General features: G+C 42.7%; 1 protein-coding gene across 4 annotated transcripts in view; it reads right to left on the bottom strand.

Annotated features, from left to right (window-relative positions):
* The window catches only part of LOC105489509 (catenin delta 2), a 936,482-nt gene that overhangs the window by 399,860 nt on the left and 518,616 nt on the right, over window positions 1-18,006 (bottom strand). For all 4 annotated transcript variants that reach the window (XM_011754343.2, XM_011754340.2, XM_011754341.3 and 1 more), the window contains one exon: window positions 9,599-10,166. In XM_011754343.2, the coding sequence (XP_011752645.1) occupies window positions 9,599-10,166 (568 nt within the window). The remainder of the gene's footprint in view (window positions 1-9,598; window positions 10,167-18,006) is intronic.

Here is an 18,006-nt window from a genome sequence, read left to right as displayed (position 1 = left end):
GTGAGGGAAGGAAGGAACTTCTTCTTAGATGAGGTTTTAGTGTCAGAAGTTTGCAGGTATCTTTAAAAGTAGAGGCTGCTTTTTGCCCCTAGCACGCTACACCTAGGGGCACGATCCTAGCATGCCTCCTGCTGGGAAGTCCCTGGGAGGTCACAGGCTATGGCCAGGCATAGATGGCAGGACATTTCCTGCCTCTGCCTTTTCCCTTTCCTTCTGCAGGTCTCTGGGCTGGATCAAGCGTGATGTCTGAGGAGGGTGGGGTCAGTGCTGTGACAACCATGTGTGTCTTGTGAACTCTTGCTATAAAGAACTACTGTAGCCATACCCTTCGAGTGAGAGACAGTCCTGACTGAAGATAAGGAAAAGACCCCTAGAAAGACTCTACCCAGGCACCCTAAACCCTTCTCAGCTGAGACCAGGTAGAATAGGAAATTATGGAGTGATCAAAATTTGGAATTTGCAGTATCTTTGTACAGAAGAGCAACATGATTTGACTTCAGGCTTAGAAGTCTTTTGACATAAGCATGTAAAGAAATTTAATCTGTGAAGGTTAATTTTTACCTGAGAGAAGCCTTGTATTTAAGATTTGTTTCAAACTACTTCTCGTCCCTGGGAGTAGCTTCTGGTAGTTAATGGGAGGAGTGGACCCAGAGTCTTCATCACCACAAACTTCTGATTGTCCTGATGAACTACAGATGCAGGGCAATCTATGACTTGGTACTTTATTAACAAGTCACTTACCAGAGTTTTAATGGCCATATTCACACAGATATTCTTCCTTACCAGTGAGTGGCATTTTATTTCTCAACAGCTGTGTCTCAATACCCCATCAGTGCAATTTTCCAACAGTGCACCTGGAGTCTGGCTTCCAGACCTCATTATTATGGATCATGATGAATATTTCCATGGAAAAAATCCAGAACAAGGTGCTCCCAATCTACTTTTGTTGTTGTTGTTGTTACATCAAGATGCAAAGCAGGCCAGACCTGTGGGCTGAAGCTTCAGGGAGCCCAGAAGTCTCCATTCTGCTTTCCACAGTGCTAACTGCTGTGGGAACTAAGCTAACTGTTCATTTCTGATTATGTGGCTTCTGCCCATCAACGGGGTACAGATGAACTTTTCAAGTATGAACAAGAATAAGCTTAACAGGCAAGAATAGGATTAAACATGCAGTAATCTTTGTAAATGGGTTCAAATATTTTGAAAAACATGTAAACTAAGATGTTTTACATCTCAACACCCTAAACAGAGGCCTTTTTCCTCAGATTGTGTAAGATAAGTCATAGGTAGGCTGCACAAATTCCCTTTAAACAATCAGACATTTAGCTTCTAAAATGCAAATTTAAAATGTACTCTCCCCATATCATTTTTCTACTGCTTTGTATCTTTCACCAACACTCACAGAGTGACCTCTGTCATAACTCCAGAAGAAAAAGACACCCTAACTCTCAGCATAATTTAAAGGGAGGAAATGACAAACAGCCTCACAGATCAGTAATTCTCTGTACTTACATTTTATAACCTCTCTATATCAATATTTTATTAATTTTTATTATTTTATTCAACATAATATTCAGCATATATAAAACGAGTTGGAGAAGAGAGGAAGTCTGTTGTGTAATAAACAGTTCTAAGGAGAACTAAAATTTTCCTTTGATTCTTTTCCTCTCAAAAGCTTTAATATGTGTGTGTGCACTTAGATTTTAAAGTTCAATTATGTATTGGGTTATGTACATATAATGATCATTTGAATAGCAGTTGTATTCATTAAAACATTAATTTTCTAATTCAATACAAAACTGATGAAACCAATCTATAGTTAAAATTCTCCCATCTCCTTTTTCAAATGTTGTCATTATCTAGAGAATATACTGTTAAACAACCAACTGGTATGGTACCCTAGTGATGTTAGTGATGCTTTCTAGTCCAGAAAGTCAATTTGTTTTGACTACATACAGTAAATATTACATATCTGAGAAAAGCTTCCAAGTTGGGGGAAGGGGACTGTTTTTGGTCATGTGAATAACAACAAGCGAACTGACTACTAGGGTCTAAATGTTTGTGCTCTCCTCGGCCCCCAGTTCTTATGTTGAAAGCTAACACCCAATGTGATGGTGTTAGGAGGTGGGGCCTGTGGGAGGTGATGAGGTCATGAGGGTGGACCTGTCATGAGTGGGATTAGTGCCCTTACACCCCAGAGAGAGCCAGGTGAGGACACAGCAAGAAGGGGCCACCTATGAGCCGAAAAGTGGGCCCTCATGGGACAATGAATCTGCCACCACCTTGGTTTTGGACTTTCCAGCCTCCAGAACTACGAGAAATAAATCTCTGTTGTTTGTAAGTTACACAATTTATGATATTTTTTATAGCAACCCAAACAGACTAAGACCCTGACTCAGCCATAGAAAAAACTGTGGCATTATCTGCTTCTAACTAGCTGAGCTTAAGACCTGAATAATGAATGCCTTTGTGTGTGTGTGTGTGTGTGTGCGCGCATTTGTGTGTGTGTTCATATATCTGTGTGTGTGTGACTGTGTGTGTGTATTTCTTATTCTAAAGAGAAATAAATACTGACTTCCCTTTTCTACATCAATTTTCTATTTTGGTCTCTCTTTTTCATGCCACTAATTCTTTCCAATTCCTCAGTAATCTTTGATAATTTATCATATTTGAGAAAGAAAAACCCAGTGACAGCTTCTTTCCACAGTATCAAGGGCAATATTTGCCACTGTGCATTCTTGAGTTAGAATTTCTGGAGGGGAAGGCAGGGCATTCAGACTGGCAGTCTTCCTTCAGAATGAGTGGTGGGGGTTGGAGGAGCAGTCCCGACTTCCTTACCACTCCATACGCCTGTACTATCTAATGTAAACCAGCATCTATAACAGAAGTCTTGAAGTTTCTTCAAGAGAACACCTCTTAGAGTAAGCACTGGCTACAGGGTCACCATTTTGGTAGGAGAGATGTTTGTCAGGGGGTGCCAACTTAGAATTGTCTTGAACACTGACTTTCAAGTAATCCCTCTATCTTCAGCCCATCTCTCCCCAGCCCCACCCCCTCAAGCTCGGCTCTGATCCTTGGGCCTGTTCAGGGATTCACAGAAGACAGCTGACCCACCTCCAAAATCCAGACAGCTCATCCTCAAAAGACAACACTCCTATATTTTAATTGCTTGTCACTCTACTTTCTAGAAATTCTTCACTTGGCTTGCTTGTTGGCGACACTCAAACCCTGGTCTCTGTGGTTTCGTCTCTCTCCTTCTCTCTTTTTTGAGAAGGAGGCTTGCTCTGTTGCCCAGGTTGGAGTGCAATGACATGATCTCGACTCACTGCAATCTCTGCCTCCTGGGTTCAAGCAATGCTCCTGCCTCAGCCTCCTGAGTAGCTGGGATTACAGGTACGTGCCACCACACCTGGCTAATTTTTTGTATTTTAGTAGAGATAGGGTTTCACCATGTTGGTCAGGCTGGTCTCGAACTCCTGACCTCATGATCTGCCCCTCCCCCCCAGCCTAAAGTGCTGGGATTACAGGTGTGAGCCACTGCGCCTAGCCTCTGTGTTTTGTCTCTTTTGTGACTTCATTCCCTATTGTATTCCTGTACTTTTATTTTTTGAGGTGTCTGGGAAATAGGGGAAACAATGAGTGGGCAGAGGATGCCATCTTGAACAATTATCTTAGATAGTTTTCATTTTTTTAGGGCACATTTTCTCAGTTAAAGCATAGTCAAAATCATATAAATATCAATAATATTAGAAAAGCTTTCACAGAATTCTATACAAAGATGCCACTTTCCTACCAAAGAACAAAAAAAGGGTCTGTTTACCGCCATTTGATTTACAAGGCTGTTATGAGGTAGGAAAAGAAGGGTAGGTATTAACTTCTGTGAAGGAAACAAAAATGAAAGACACCAGGAAGACCTTTTGGGCCACCTAGCCATCCCAACTCTTAGTTCTGGGCTTAGGCACTAACTTGCCATATGGGAGTGTTAAAATTGCACTGTTTCCACTTCAGTTTGACCTAGACATCAGTTGGATAGAAACTGGATATGAAGGTAAGCTGAATAGAGGTGTTATATCAAATGAATGTACAAAAGAAATGTTTGATTACCATTTCTGTGAGTTCCAGACCTGTAGGCCGATGAACGCTATTAGACTGGGCTTAGCATGTACAGAGGATGGAAGGTTTGCTGAAGAGGTTTCATGTCTGCCTTCCTGGGAGGTGAGGAATTCCAGAGAGATGAGCTTGCACGAAGCCACTGAGGTGTGGATTCCCTACTATAACAGGGGGTCCTAGAATTCCAGAGGGTAAGTGGCTGGCTGAATAACTGCTTTGTTGGTGGAAGCAGGAGATGGTTGGTGTGTGGAAATCAGCCTGCACTCCCCAAGTGTGTGGGGGTGTAGGATGCAAGAATGCACCATGCAGAAGGGAGACCCATATTACATTGATTCTAAAGACAGCCGGCGCAGGCACTGGGTTCCTAATGCTTATGAGGAAGGGGCTGGAGTCCCGAGGCATGGCCAGAAGGGAAGGCAATGAGTCACTGTCGTTAGGAGAGTGCCCAGTTAGGTCTAGTTCGAAAGAATCCCTGGAAGCTCCAGTTGACAGCAAATCAGCCTTAACCACCTTTATAAGGTTAAAGTTGATTGACATCACAGGTTGATCATATTCTAATTAGTAAATCTACATTGGAATTTTTTTTTAACTTTAAGTGATGGTGGGAAAATCTAAATATCTAGCACTAGAGTGAGCAGAATGTTCATGAGAACTGTGCAATGCTTGTCCACGGCACAGGAAGATGAGCTTTCCAAAATGAATTGAAAGGAGCAGCAGGAGCCACATACCAAGTTGCATTTTGACCCCATCCCAGGAGCCCTGGCCTAAACAAACTCACTCATTACCCTAGTAGACTTCACATTTCCTTTGAGAACCTCACTGCAGAGACTGCAAAGCTTTCATCTAGGATTAGACTCTTTTTTTTTCTTTTTTCTTCCTTATATAAAGTGTACCTGGAAGCCTTAACCAGTCAGGGAATGGGTCTGAAATCTCTAAACAGTAAAGATTCAGTATTTACAGTGCATGATCCACTCTAAATACTGAGTTTTAGGTCCATTTGAATGGGGGACAAGTTAGACATGCCTTGACCAAATTCCTCTCCATATTAGGTCAATTTTGATGAAAATCATTGGTTAAGAGTCTCCATTTCATTCATTTCAATTTTACCTCAAAATAAGTTTCTGATGTTTGACTTGACTTTAATGCATATTTACAACTCGTATTTCTTTTCAAAATAGGATTAATTTAGCTATAAATCCCCAAAGTGAAAGGATTATGTTATTTTCTTTGTTAAAATGAACAAAAATTGGTACCGATGAAGTTACAGTCGCACATTCAATAGGATGTTGACAATTTTTTGAAGATATTATTATTACTTTCTTTAAAATGAGTCACTTAAATAAGCTGAAAACTTATATTGCATTTCTACATCCTTCGTGTTCTTCTCCACTGACACAAAAATATACTACCTCTAACTATGCATCACGTACATTTAAGACTACAGAGATTCTGGGGTCAAAGCAACGTAGGTTCAAATCACATCCCTGTCATTTCGAGACAAGTAACTTTGGGCAAGGGTGCTGTTTGGGCAAACATTTTAGTTTTCAAATCTGTAGAATGGGGGTAAAAATCATGTCTGCCTCATTAAGTTGCTGGAGACTACATGAGATTTCTTAAAATAATACATTCAATTCTTAATTTATAAAAAAATTTAAATTAACCAAACTTTGGGTCAGGAAAAAACAGAAAAAGTAGGTTATGTCGCTGACTAGCCTTTTTTCTCAACCATTTATAAGTGATAATTTTTGTATTGTCCCATTTCAAAACAAACGAGAACGAGCTTTAAGAAGCAGTGGAGGACTATTTCAGTGGCTTCCAAAGTGATTTCCTGCCCATTTTTCCTTTGTAATTTCGGCCTCCACATACTTCCCAGAACAAAGTTTCTAACAAGCAAAGATGACCATGTCAGTTGTCTGCTGGACGGATAAAATGCTAAGCCCGTTACGGTGGGATGCAGCAGCCTTACCTCCCTCTGCACCTTCATGTTTCACCACTCCTACCACTCTGTCTTTGCTCAAGAAACACTCAGCCGCCGGTTATCTTCCCCTGCCTTCCTGCACCCCACACACACCCTCTCAACTCTGACTTTGTTCTGGCTACTGTTTTTTCTAGTGGCTCCTTTACAGCTTTGCTCTGGGACCACCTCATCGAGGAAGCATGCCGGGTGCACACTGAACCCCACTGCAAGATGCTCCGCTAGCATGCTCCCATAGTAACTAGCTTCTATTTCACTCTGCACTGGGTTTAAAACTGACCAGTCCTGTGTCCAGTCTGAAAGTAGGTCTCTTGAAACCAGGGGTTATGCCTCACTTATCTGCATATGTCCAACACAGACACTGACATGTTTTGGGATTCAATAAACCTGCTCTATGTCTGAAGCAAAGATGGATGACTTCTTCCTTGCACACCCAAGGTAGTATGGTAGGTATTACTTAGGTTAATACGAGTTAACTTCTATTGAGCCAGAAAATGTGCTGGTACTTTACATATGTTACATTATTTATGTAATGTATGTAATTATTTATGTAACATATGTAAAGTACATTATTTATGTAACATACGTAAAGTACAAGGCCTCTCAGACTTGGCCTTCCACTCCCACCTCACTGACCTCAAGTCACGTGTTTGCTCTTGTTCTCTCTGATTAACCCCCCTGGTCTCCTTGCTACTCAGCAAACATATCAGACACACCCCCATTTATAAGCCCTTGAATTTGCTGTTCCTTCTGCTTAGAAAACCTTCTCCCAGATAGTCATAGGGCCAGCTCACTCACCTATGTGAGGACAGATTCAAACTTACCTTCTGTATAAGTACTGTGTACTAACTAATGGCATCACTGGAAACCCAAAAACAAACTACTGGGTACTATGCTCAGTACCTGGGTGACAGGATCAACTGTACCCCAAACCTCAGCATCATGCAATATACCCAGCTAACAAACCCAGAGAGGTACCCCCTGAATCTAAAATAAAAGTTGGAAATTATATATTAAAAAGTCACTTCCTAATTAGAACCCTCCCTGGCCATCTATCAAAAGTATTTTGATAATTTTCTGTCTTCCTCATTTGAAACAAGGCCAGGGATTTGGGCTGATACTTCATCCCTGGGATCTAAATCAGTGGCAGTACATAAAAGGTGCTTAAAGGTAATTATCGAAGGTGGCCACGTGCGGTGGCTCAGGCCTATAATCCCAGCACTTTGGGAGGCCAAAGCGAGCAGATCACTTGAGGTCAGGAGGTTGAGACTGGCCTGGCCAACATGGTGAAACCCAGTCTCTACAAAACATACAAAAATTAGCTAGGTATAGGGGCAGGCGCCTGTAATCCCACTATTGGGAGGCTGAGGCAGGAGAATTGCTTGAACCCAGGAGGTGGATGTTGCAGTGAACCAAGATCGCACCACTGCACTCCAGCCTGGGCAACGAATAGAGTGAGACTCTGTGTATGTGTGTGTGTGTGTGTGTGTACAGAATGATGAATTAGTGAAAGTCACTACTTATCCTTTATCTACCCTTCCTAGTCATCAGTGACAAATCTCTAAAATCACAACCCCGAAATTCCAAAAGCTGTTTTGCCATCGTGACCTAACTGTGCTCTTTCAACTAGCAAACCAAGTAGCTCCCAACTTCACAACACCTCAAATGGTATCAAGCAAACCAAATAAGGCATGGGGGTCTCGGAGTTCCAATATTCCTAATCTCTCAGAAGCATAGGGTTTGTCCCTTATACCTTACCTGGGCCACAGTGTAACCCAAGTGCAACACAAGTTATTTTTACAATGTACTTTTACAGCCCCTTCTTAGACACAATGATAGGAGCTGTTGGCTCTATTCAGCTCCATTCACCCTCCCCTAACCTCTCCACAGGTATCTTCAGCCATGTGGTCACCCTCTCGATTGCTACTGAAATGATAGAGTAGAACATGCAAAAGTCTACACATATCACCTGTGTGAGGAAGAACTGGAAGCTAAGACTCCTGATTTCTTTCATGAGATAAGTATAAGAAATGAAATGGCCTGTAGTAGGCCACCTGGACTCCTGGCGCCTCAGTCTGCTCTTCTCCATGGTGGTGGGCATGGCTGAGAAGGGTGTCATGGAGTCCCATAAGAACTCTACCCATCTCCCATTTCTTGACATGATCTGGTAAATTATTTTACAGAATCATATACATGAAGTTTCAGTACATGTTCCCCCGCCCCCTTTTCTAAGCAGATCGCTACTCCTGAGTCCCTACAGCATTAAGATTTTGGTACTCACACTTGGTTGGCACTAATAATTGTCTACCTCAAAAATTCTATTTAAGAGAGAGAGGCAGTGAGTGAGAGAATATTTTCATTTCAGTAAATGTAGCTAGCACAATTTTGTGGGCAGCGGCACTCCAGCCTGAATCCTGTTAGGCCAGGCCAGTCCACACTGGCAATTAACTGTGCTGAATTAAAGAAGCCCTTGGCCACCTGCCTTGTGCATGCAACAAGTTCCTTTTTTTTTAATCCTATTTATCTTCACAGTCATCTATTTGTGTCAAGAAAGGAAGCATATGAGCACAGCATCTGTTACTAGAGTGACACAATTACCAAATACTTCTATAAGGGAAAAAAATTCACAATAAATCCGGGTTAGTTGTCAGGTGTTTCAGAAGACAAAACATTAGTCTTTCAATCATGGTGTCTTGTTTAAGCTGAGCATATGGTGCTAACAGCAGAGAGGCACCAGCTCAGCCTGGTCGCTGACGGGCATAACAACCACAGAAATGTCACCTCCTCTAAATTGGCAGAGGAAAGCAGGTTTGTCTCCCCCAACCCAGCCCCTCCCTCCCTGTAATAAAGCAGGTACAAATTCAAGGGACTGCATCATTGCTGACTTTGTCCCAAGTGTTAGGACCCAAGTATATCCAATGGCAGGTATGGGAGAGTCCGTTACTTTTCCCAATAACTAATTTAGCAAAGATGTAAATAAATTCAAGCCAAAACAAACGGGTAATAATTCAAGGCAATTCATTATTCGTTATTTCCCCACTACCATTGAAAACTATGTAAGCTGAACGTCTAATTTGGGAAAATCCCTTACTTTTTCCACAATGAAATGTAGACATGTAGAAAACTAAAGGTGACCCTGTCAATATTGCAAATGTTACTTGTTTTACTTTTTTCTGGATACCATCAACAGGTCTATGGAATGCTTTCCTAAATGTGTATTACTTTTATGATTTAGTCTTTAGATTGGGGCGAGGGCAGAGAGAGGAGAGGAGAGAAGAGAGTGAGACAGGTGTTAGAGATTGAGACACCACATTACTCCCCAAGAGAAGTCACTGACAAACTGTAGGCAAGATACCGACTTGTTCCAGGGAAGCCCTGGCGTTCTCTATCTCCTGTCACTACTGCAACCTGGCCGACAGCGCTCCCGGCTTCGCTTCTGCTCTAGCCGGCTGCTGCCTCCGCGCCCCCGCCACGCGCCCAGGTGAGCCGCGCCAGGTGGCAGCGAGCCTTTACCTGCCAGGCTGCCCGGCCTCTGGAGGGTGGCCGTGGCATACAGCTCCTGCGAGTGCTTGCTGTACTGCTCGGACGCGTGGACCAGGCGCTTGGTGGGCGACAGGGTGGCGTACGTGCCGATGGTGGAGCTCAGCTGGTGGATGGGCGAGGAGGAGATGGTGGACTGCACGGTGGGGGGCGAGGTCACGCGGATCGGGGACAGGCCGGCCGAGGACACGACGATGTTGATGGGCGAGCTGGTGCTGTAGGACTTGGCCAGGCGGCTGGGCGACTGCTTGGGCGAGGAGCCGCGCGGCGCGGCGTAGGTGGCGCCCTCGGGGGCCGAGCCGCCGCGCTGCAGCTTGGTGGGCGAGCCGCCCTGGGGCGCGGCCAGTGGGGAGCCCCCGCGCGGCGGCGCGGGCAGCGTGGAGCTGGAGTAGTAGAGCGCGGCGGCGGCGGCGGCGGTAGGCGGCGCGTCGGGCAGGTGGAAGGCGCTGCCCAGGCTGGGCGCAAACGGCTCCCGCGGCGGCGGCGGCGGCGGCGGCGCGGGCTCGGGCCCCGCCAGGTGGCCGGCGCGGCTGGTCGTGCCCTGTGCCCGGGAGAGGAGAGAACACGCGCACTTAGCGAGGGAGAAGCACACGGCCCACACGGCCCACCCGGCCCAGCCCGGCCCCGAGAGTAGGGGCACACCGGGGATGCCGCGGGTGCCCGGCGGCTCTGCGAGCCCAGCTGTGCTCAGGACTGGACGCGAACCTGCGCCCTAGACTCTCCTGGGGCGGATTTCTTGTCCTGACACTGGCACAGGCCAGCTGACTACTGGAGGGAAGCCACGTTTGACAAATGAGACCTGTGTTTGCTTACATGTCGATGTTATTTCGGGAATAGCAGAAGCATCGCATTTGTCACATAAAGATTTTTAAAGGCCCCCCGACAGGGCAATCATGATCTCCCTGGTCGCAATCACGATCTGTTAGTTTTAATGAGATATTCGGGCAGTAAATCTTTTTCCGTCCCCCCACTCCCCACCCTTGCCCCAGGTCATTTCATTGGATACACTTTCTACCTCCGAGATTGGCCGAGTTACAAACTTATCTGGAGAGCATCAAGAATAAACATACTTCTTACGGTTTATTCTGTTGCGATTGTCGCGTGGATTCTTCTTTTTGGACAACGAAAAGTTAAACGGAGGGAAAAATATTAAGTCAGAATGAATCTGCTTCGTCTTTTCAGCATTAAAAAATTTCTAGAGGAATTAGAGCAATTGGAAATGAGAACACTAAAAAAGCCTCCCTTTTCTAGATTTTAACACTGGGCGCCCAATCTTTCAGCATCTTTCTCTCTCTAGCTCCCTTTAAGAGCCCCCTGCAGCTGTGTCTTCAAATTGAAAGCCATTCGCCTCTCATTTATTTACAAGAACACAAAAGACAACAAGGGCTGGGGAGGAGCTGGAGAGACAGTTGGAGGGGAAAGCACTTTCCTTGAATCTTGTCCAGAGACAAATTTGCATTCGAATGAAAACACTACATTGTCAACCACTTCTGGGCAGGAGGTCTCAGATCTTCCAGGCTTTCCCGGGGGGAGCAGAGGGGATTTTGAGAGCCTGCTGGTGTGAAAAGGGAATAGGATTGCACACAGGGTTGGAGAGAAGCTAGGAAGGAGGGTTTTGAAATGAGGGGTGGGAGGTGGGTGGGGAGGAAGACTCCAGAGAGATGGAGAGAAGGGAGGAAGAGAAGATTGAACAGATGCTAGCCATTAAAAGTTTCAATTATGCCTCTCTACCCATTTTGGAATGGCAATTGGCAAATAACAGACTGGGCACTTTTGGTGCACATACACAGGCATTCGAAATTTCATCTGGGATGTCAAGTTCATATGCAGATCTGAGGGAGTTAATTGAGCAACATCAAAATTCTCTATTAGGAGTAGCCTGGCATAGGAGGTAGATAAACACTTTGGTGAGAGACATTCTCTATGCAGAGTGTGTGTATGTGTATGCATATGTATTTTTGCACCGTGCATATATTTTAAATATTCTCATACACACATGCAATCCATAAAGCAATTATTTTAACTTTAAGAGTGAAAGTAAAATGTAAGTTTCATGAGTTTATTCAATGATGTGTCCCCAGCAACTAGAACAGGGCCTGATTCCTAGCAGAGACTCCAGGAATATTTGTGGAATGGTTCCTCAAGTTAGTCTCAAGGCTGTGAAGATCTTACATGTGGAGGATGGGGGACAAACACTACAGATGTGGGTGTGCTTACTCTGAACCCCAGAGAAACAGTCCAGCTTCATCCAGAGTCATCCAGGGGGTGGCTGTGATGCAATTTTGCTTCTCTCCCAGTGGCAGCTCTGAGCATGAAACATGTATTAAATAGATTGGGTTTCTCAAATCTAGCTGTATATTATAATCTCCAGGGGAGCTTTAAAAAAAACCTCAATACTCATGACTTATCATTGCCGTTTAATTCAGTATCCCTGAAGGTGAGACCCATAGGTCAGGTTTTTTGGGAAGCTCAGCAGGTGATTTCACTGTGCAACCAAGTATGAGTCCCAGGTCCCCCCTAGAGCAGTGGTTTTCAAAGGGAGGTCCCTGTTCCCGCAGCTGCAGCATCATTGTGGATGGTCTTTTCAGCATTAACAAACAAAATTCTAGAGGAAGCCCCATCATAAACTGAACAAACTCCGGGGCAGGGGCCAAAGGATCTGGGTTCTAACCAGTACTCCGGGTGATGATGGTGCTGGTCAAAGTTTGCCAATGCCGCTCCCGAAGACACTTGGATTTGGAGGGTGAGGAGTGGGCCCCAGAGTCTGCATTTCTAACAGTCTCCCAGAGCAGACAGATGCTGCTGCTTTGAGAACTACCACTAAGCTGCAGACATTTTTCTTCTGAAGCTCTACCGGGGTTCCCTATCAACTGGGGCCTGAGCAACACTCAGCCATGCAGAACACAGCTGGCAAGTGATGGAAAAGCGTCCGACAAAAATTTCTGAAATCCCTTCCCACAGGAACACAATGAGAAGAAAGAACCCTTTCTCTAAGGTTTCAGGAGCACTCCCTGCTCCCTGTTTACAACAAAACAAAAACTTGTTGTTATATCTCGGATATGTAACGTTAATAAAACAACCTTAGAGTACACCAATGATACCATTACCAAATAGCATAATTTTAAAGAAATACTAAAGCATACCAATGTAAATGAGAATATTAAGTCAGGATTCATTCTAATATCTAAATATTAGAGCAACACGTATCCTGTGAAAACCTTAATAATTTTTACAAATATTTTATTTTTCTTGTAATCTGTCAAAACATCTAGTCTCAGGAGTACTAAGTGCTGAATACGACTGTCTCCTATGTTTTCTGAAACGGACCCCAAATCTGTAGAAGCCTTGAGAACCGCCACATGAGCTGCAGACATTTTGAAAAGCTATAGCAACCAATTGGAAAGTCTTTTAGATATTATAGGATCTTGGTAAAATTGTGCTAACAATTTTGGCATGAATAAAGGAAAACTATAAACAATAAAATTTTATATACTGTTTAACATAGTAAGTGGTATTGTCCACTATGTACTAAAATGCAATTCCAAAAAAGCCTCCCGAATCCATTTGTGTAAGAAGCCATCGTCAATTAGAGCGCCTTCTCAGGAGCATCAGCTACACTGGTTGAGTTAGCAGCAGTGCTTTCTACAATGTAGAGAATGTTCCCAATCTGTACTGCTCAATATGGCACCGCTGAACACACCGGCCGATTGACAGCTTGAAATGTGGCTAATCAGCTGAGGAACTTTAGTACACACTTAACTTTAATTAAGTTAAACATACACAAATGACTAGCGGCCACCTTCTTGGACAGCACAGTTGTCTAAGCCCCTCTGCAATTTACAATAAATAATCCAGAGGTGCTATACTCCATTCCAATGGCTTTTAGAGTAATAAATGCCTAAGAACTAGTCTTTGGCTAAACAGAGGAATTTGTTTCGTAGCATCATTTAAATAAAAACAAAATTTAGGGGAGCCTCTTTTCACCCTTGTGCTTATGTTTTCTTTCATTACCGAATTTGATTTAGTAACTCTTTGTCAGTTAAGGATACCTGAGGCTGTCATTCAAGCCTGTTGTACAATCATAGGATAGTTTATTACTACCCATCATTGCATTAGAAATAATCGAAACACATTTCAACACATATAGAATTATATTCTTTGTCACTCACTAGTGTCACGAAAGTTCAATTCTACCATAAAAGTATGTTAGCACTATAAAGCTGCAAATCTGATTTAAAAGTTAGAATTCAAACAAAGTTTCATTTTCCTTTTTTAAACTAAAAACACACTGCTTCTTTGGGGATATTTGGAAATGTGTGTACATGCAAAGACAGTTGAAATAATTTTTTATTGATGTGTGACTCTGAAAATAAAAATAATGATATAACAAATTTAGATATACTTGCAACAGATTGGACCCCATCCTTGGTCACACAATCTAGGCTGTTGGCAGAGACAATTCTTGACTCTGTCTTCATTCTCAGCTCTTTGGATCAGTCTCAGACTAGTGGGCAACTTTATTTATCTTTCCCACTCCTTCAAAATGAGGAACCCATTTATGAGAAATGGACAAGGAAGCAGGATGTTCACAGACAAACAACCCCATCAAGGAGATGTTCTGATTAAACAGTTTCTGATAGGCAGAGTGTGGTGTACATTAAGTGTAGTTCAGTTCTTGTTTCCCTTATGGGAAATTTTTCAAGAAAAATATGGAACATTAACTCATCAAAGCTATTACAAACTATTTTATCTGTATACATATGTTTAAGATGGGTCAGATTTAGGATATATTCAGGGTCACAATTTTTACATTACATGGTGTGTGTGTGTGTACTTAGTGGTATATTGAGGCCTCTTGTGTAATTGTAGATGCATTTATACCTATTTTATAGAACTGTTTAAGGGGAGGATGTATTTACAAAGTACAGTAGAAAAAATATTGAAATGGGAAGTTAGGGAATATGTACATTATTCCAACAGCCATTAATTAACAGTACTCAAGTTTGATGTATTCATTTACTCACTGACTCAATAAACCATTAACAAGAGCCTACTACAGTCTGGGCATCCCTACTCTGAAAATCCAAAATCTGAAATCCAAAAATCCCAAACATTTTGAGCACTGACATGAATGTCACAGTAGAAAATTCTACACCTGACACCTTTGCTTCCTGATGGTTTAATGTATATAAACTTTGTTTCATGTACAATATTATTTAAAATGTCATATAAATTAACCTTCAGGCTATGAGTTACGTATGAAATACAAATGAATTTCGTCTTTAGACTTGGGGGGTCCCATCCCCAAGATATCTCATTACGGATATTCAAGTATTCTAAAATCACCCCCCAAATATCTGAAATCCAAAACACTTCTGATCCCCTGCATTTCAAACAAGGGATGCTCGACCTGTCTATACCATGTTCAAATGAGGAGTTTATTTTTAAAGAGCTCTCAACAATTCCCTTATATGGAGTATTTTTACTTTGATGTTATTTTGGAGATCTATCGATGACGTATTTTTGTTGTACAGCATACTGTCTGGCTCACAATGAAGACACTGCTCTTTGGGGGAGTAGGAGCCCCTGAGAATATGGCACTTTTCAACCAGAAAGTGGCACTGGTCTTAGTGCCGAGGACATTTGCTTCCAGATTCTTTCACGCTGAATCTTCTACGGAGGGAGTCGGAATGGCAGAGGAGTCATAAGGGGACAATTCTCAGAACTTGAAAATTTATTCAGTTCTCATTCTCTGGGGATCTGGCAGTGCAAACAAAACAAAACAAATCCCCCCAATGCTTATATCCAGTTAACAAGAGACTTGACAGCCTGTAATCTCTAAGGAATCTTGACTTCCAATCATGAGTAAGCCCTGTCACTAAGCAAAAGCACATTTTATAAAGCAGGCCCATGATTTATAAGCAGTCCTGTGAAGATGCATTTAGACCTGCCAAGTTTTCTTAAATTGTCAGCAAGGCCCCCAGTTCTGGGACAGGAGGCATATTTGCCCAGGATGCTGGGCAGCCGAGCCGACAGTGTCAGGAATGGAGAACTGGAGCCCTTGTTTTGTGGCTTCCCTGAGTCCAGCTTTACGGGATCAGCAGTCTGCTCCCCCATTCACTGTATTCATCCCTTTCTGTTTTCCTGGGATTACAATCAGACTGGCAAACCTAGTTGCTAATGATGTCTTCCTTTTCCAGATAATATTGGCTGGTGGCACCTAAGGTCACCGCAGGGAGCAGTGTGCCCAGGCAAGCACAGGGTTATGACAGGTGCAGCTGGGGAGCACATTCAGAGGAAGGCACAGGCCACAGGGCCAGGGCCACAGAGGAGTCAAAACACAAATGTGGCCATGGACTGGGATGTGGGAGGAAGACACTGGAGCTTGTGTGTGAGGAAGATGTCTCAATGCAGAGTGGTTTAAGTTGTGACAGGGCCATGAGAAAGTAAAAGCAATGACAAAGTGTAATCCTTCAGTGAGTTAAGAAAGGCAGGATCAATCCTGCATAATAAAAAACAGGGCATGGCTTAAAGATGACATCTTCAAAGAAGTCTGTTTCTACTGAAAGCACTCTGGTAAGGTAACTTAATCACACCAGCTCTGTGCTGCTGATTAACAGTTTTCAGAAATTGTTGCACTTTCCTAGTGTAAGTTTGTCTAGAGCTTTGGGCTTGCGCACAAAGACAGACAAGGCGATTTACTCTCACAACTTGGAAACATGAAGAAATCACCAACTCCAAAATGCAAACAATCATATTTAGGACTATATGAAATGTTCCTATAATACAGCGCAGTTAAAACAAATCTACCTCCCCACATAAGTTGTGTGCCTTGAACTTACTCCCTGGGATGTAATGAATTTGCCTGAGCACGTGCACCATTGCTCAAACAATGTTGACAAGTTTTCTTTTCAAATCATTTTCCAAAGGAATGGCATTCTTTAATTCCAAAGGAAGAAAACTCTGGTACTGTGAGAAAAGTTTGATTTTGGCAATAACTAAATAAAATCATCCAGGGCCTTGTGTGATGATTCTCTTGAGGGGTGCTGGTTTTGGTAAAAGCTAGTGTGTAACATAAGAGAAGAGACAGCGTCTATGCACAGTTTATACACCTTCCCCGAAGTCATCACCACTGGCATCATTACTGTTGGTGAGGAAAGAAGGGCTGGGTTTACCTGGTGGTGATATCCCACTGACACTGAAAGGTGGTGTCCACGACAAACTGAACTTAAGTAACTAAAAACCCAAGGTTCTTGGAAGAAATTCCTTTCCTCAGATGGGAACATCCCAATCCAAAAGACCATAAAAGCAACTATCTCCCTGGAAACAATAATAGAAACCACCCTCACTGCTTTCTTTCTGCCCAAGGGTCCCAAAATTATGGAGGATGGGGAGGGAACGAACAAGAGAGAAAGCGAGAGAGAGAAAGTTTGCAAATTATTTTGTCTTGGCCAGTGCAGTTAGAAGGCGGTGGCCATGGATTCGTTTTCCCCAGGTCTCTAAGTCACAAGTGCAAACATGGTGACGTAGGTTTTTGCATCCTTGAGTACTGATTTTTCCTTCCCTTTGACCTCCCTTTAATGAAAGTTGATTAGGATCATTATCAGTAAATGTTCTGAAAAGTATTTCATATGGCCATTTCTGTGGTCTACCAGTGGAGAGAAAATAGAAAAGAAATAAACAATGACTTAAGTATCTTATAAATTTATCTTAAAGAATACGTAAGGAGAGATTTCTTGATGGAAACTCTTTCTTAAAACCTACATGAGCACTGGCAAAAACATACTACACAGAACTGTATTTCAGCAAGAGGCTCATTTAATATAACTGCAATAGCCCAAATATTTGCTCAGAAGAGAAAATGTTACAGCAAAACACATATACACCCTCCCTGCCATAAGAAATGTTTCCATTATTGAAACCAAACTAAATATACTTATCCTCAAAGAGAAAATGGAGAGAAAAGATTTGAAAGCAAAGCAAGGAATAGGGATGCACAACAGAGAGTCATCCTAAAACTATCTTAAAAACAAATATTCTGTCACTTTCCTGCAAATATGTCAAGGAAAATATGTGAAACAATATGAATTCTCTTCTAAATGTTGCATAATGTATACATTTACGTTAAAAATATCTCAGCAATTTTTGTGTTTTCCAAATTTATTGGTAACTTTTCTCTGCAGGTTTTACCTAACAACAACTTATTTCATAATTAAGCAGATGGGAATGAAATTGTACTAGCTGTCTTTACCACCCTCTTTATTCAACACTCAAGACAGAAGTGCTTAAAGGAAACTTGCTCCTCCTTCAACTTCCCCATCCCCTCGGCCTTCACATCCACCTGCATGAGTGTGTACCAATAAGCAATGTTCCAAACACAA

This window comes from Macaca nemestrina, chromosome 6 (assembly GCF_043159975.1).
Source record: "Macaca nemestrina isolate mMacNem1 chromosome 6, mMacNem.hap1, whole genome shotgun sequence".
Classification (NCBI taxonomy): Eukaryota; Metazoa; Chordata; class Mammalia; order Primates; family Cercopithecidae; genus Macaca; species Macaca nemestrina.
This window is presented reverse-complemented; position numbering and strand designations above follow the sequence as displayed.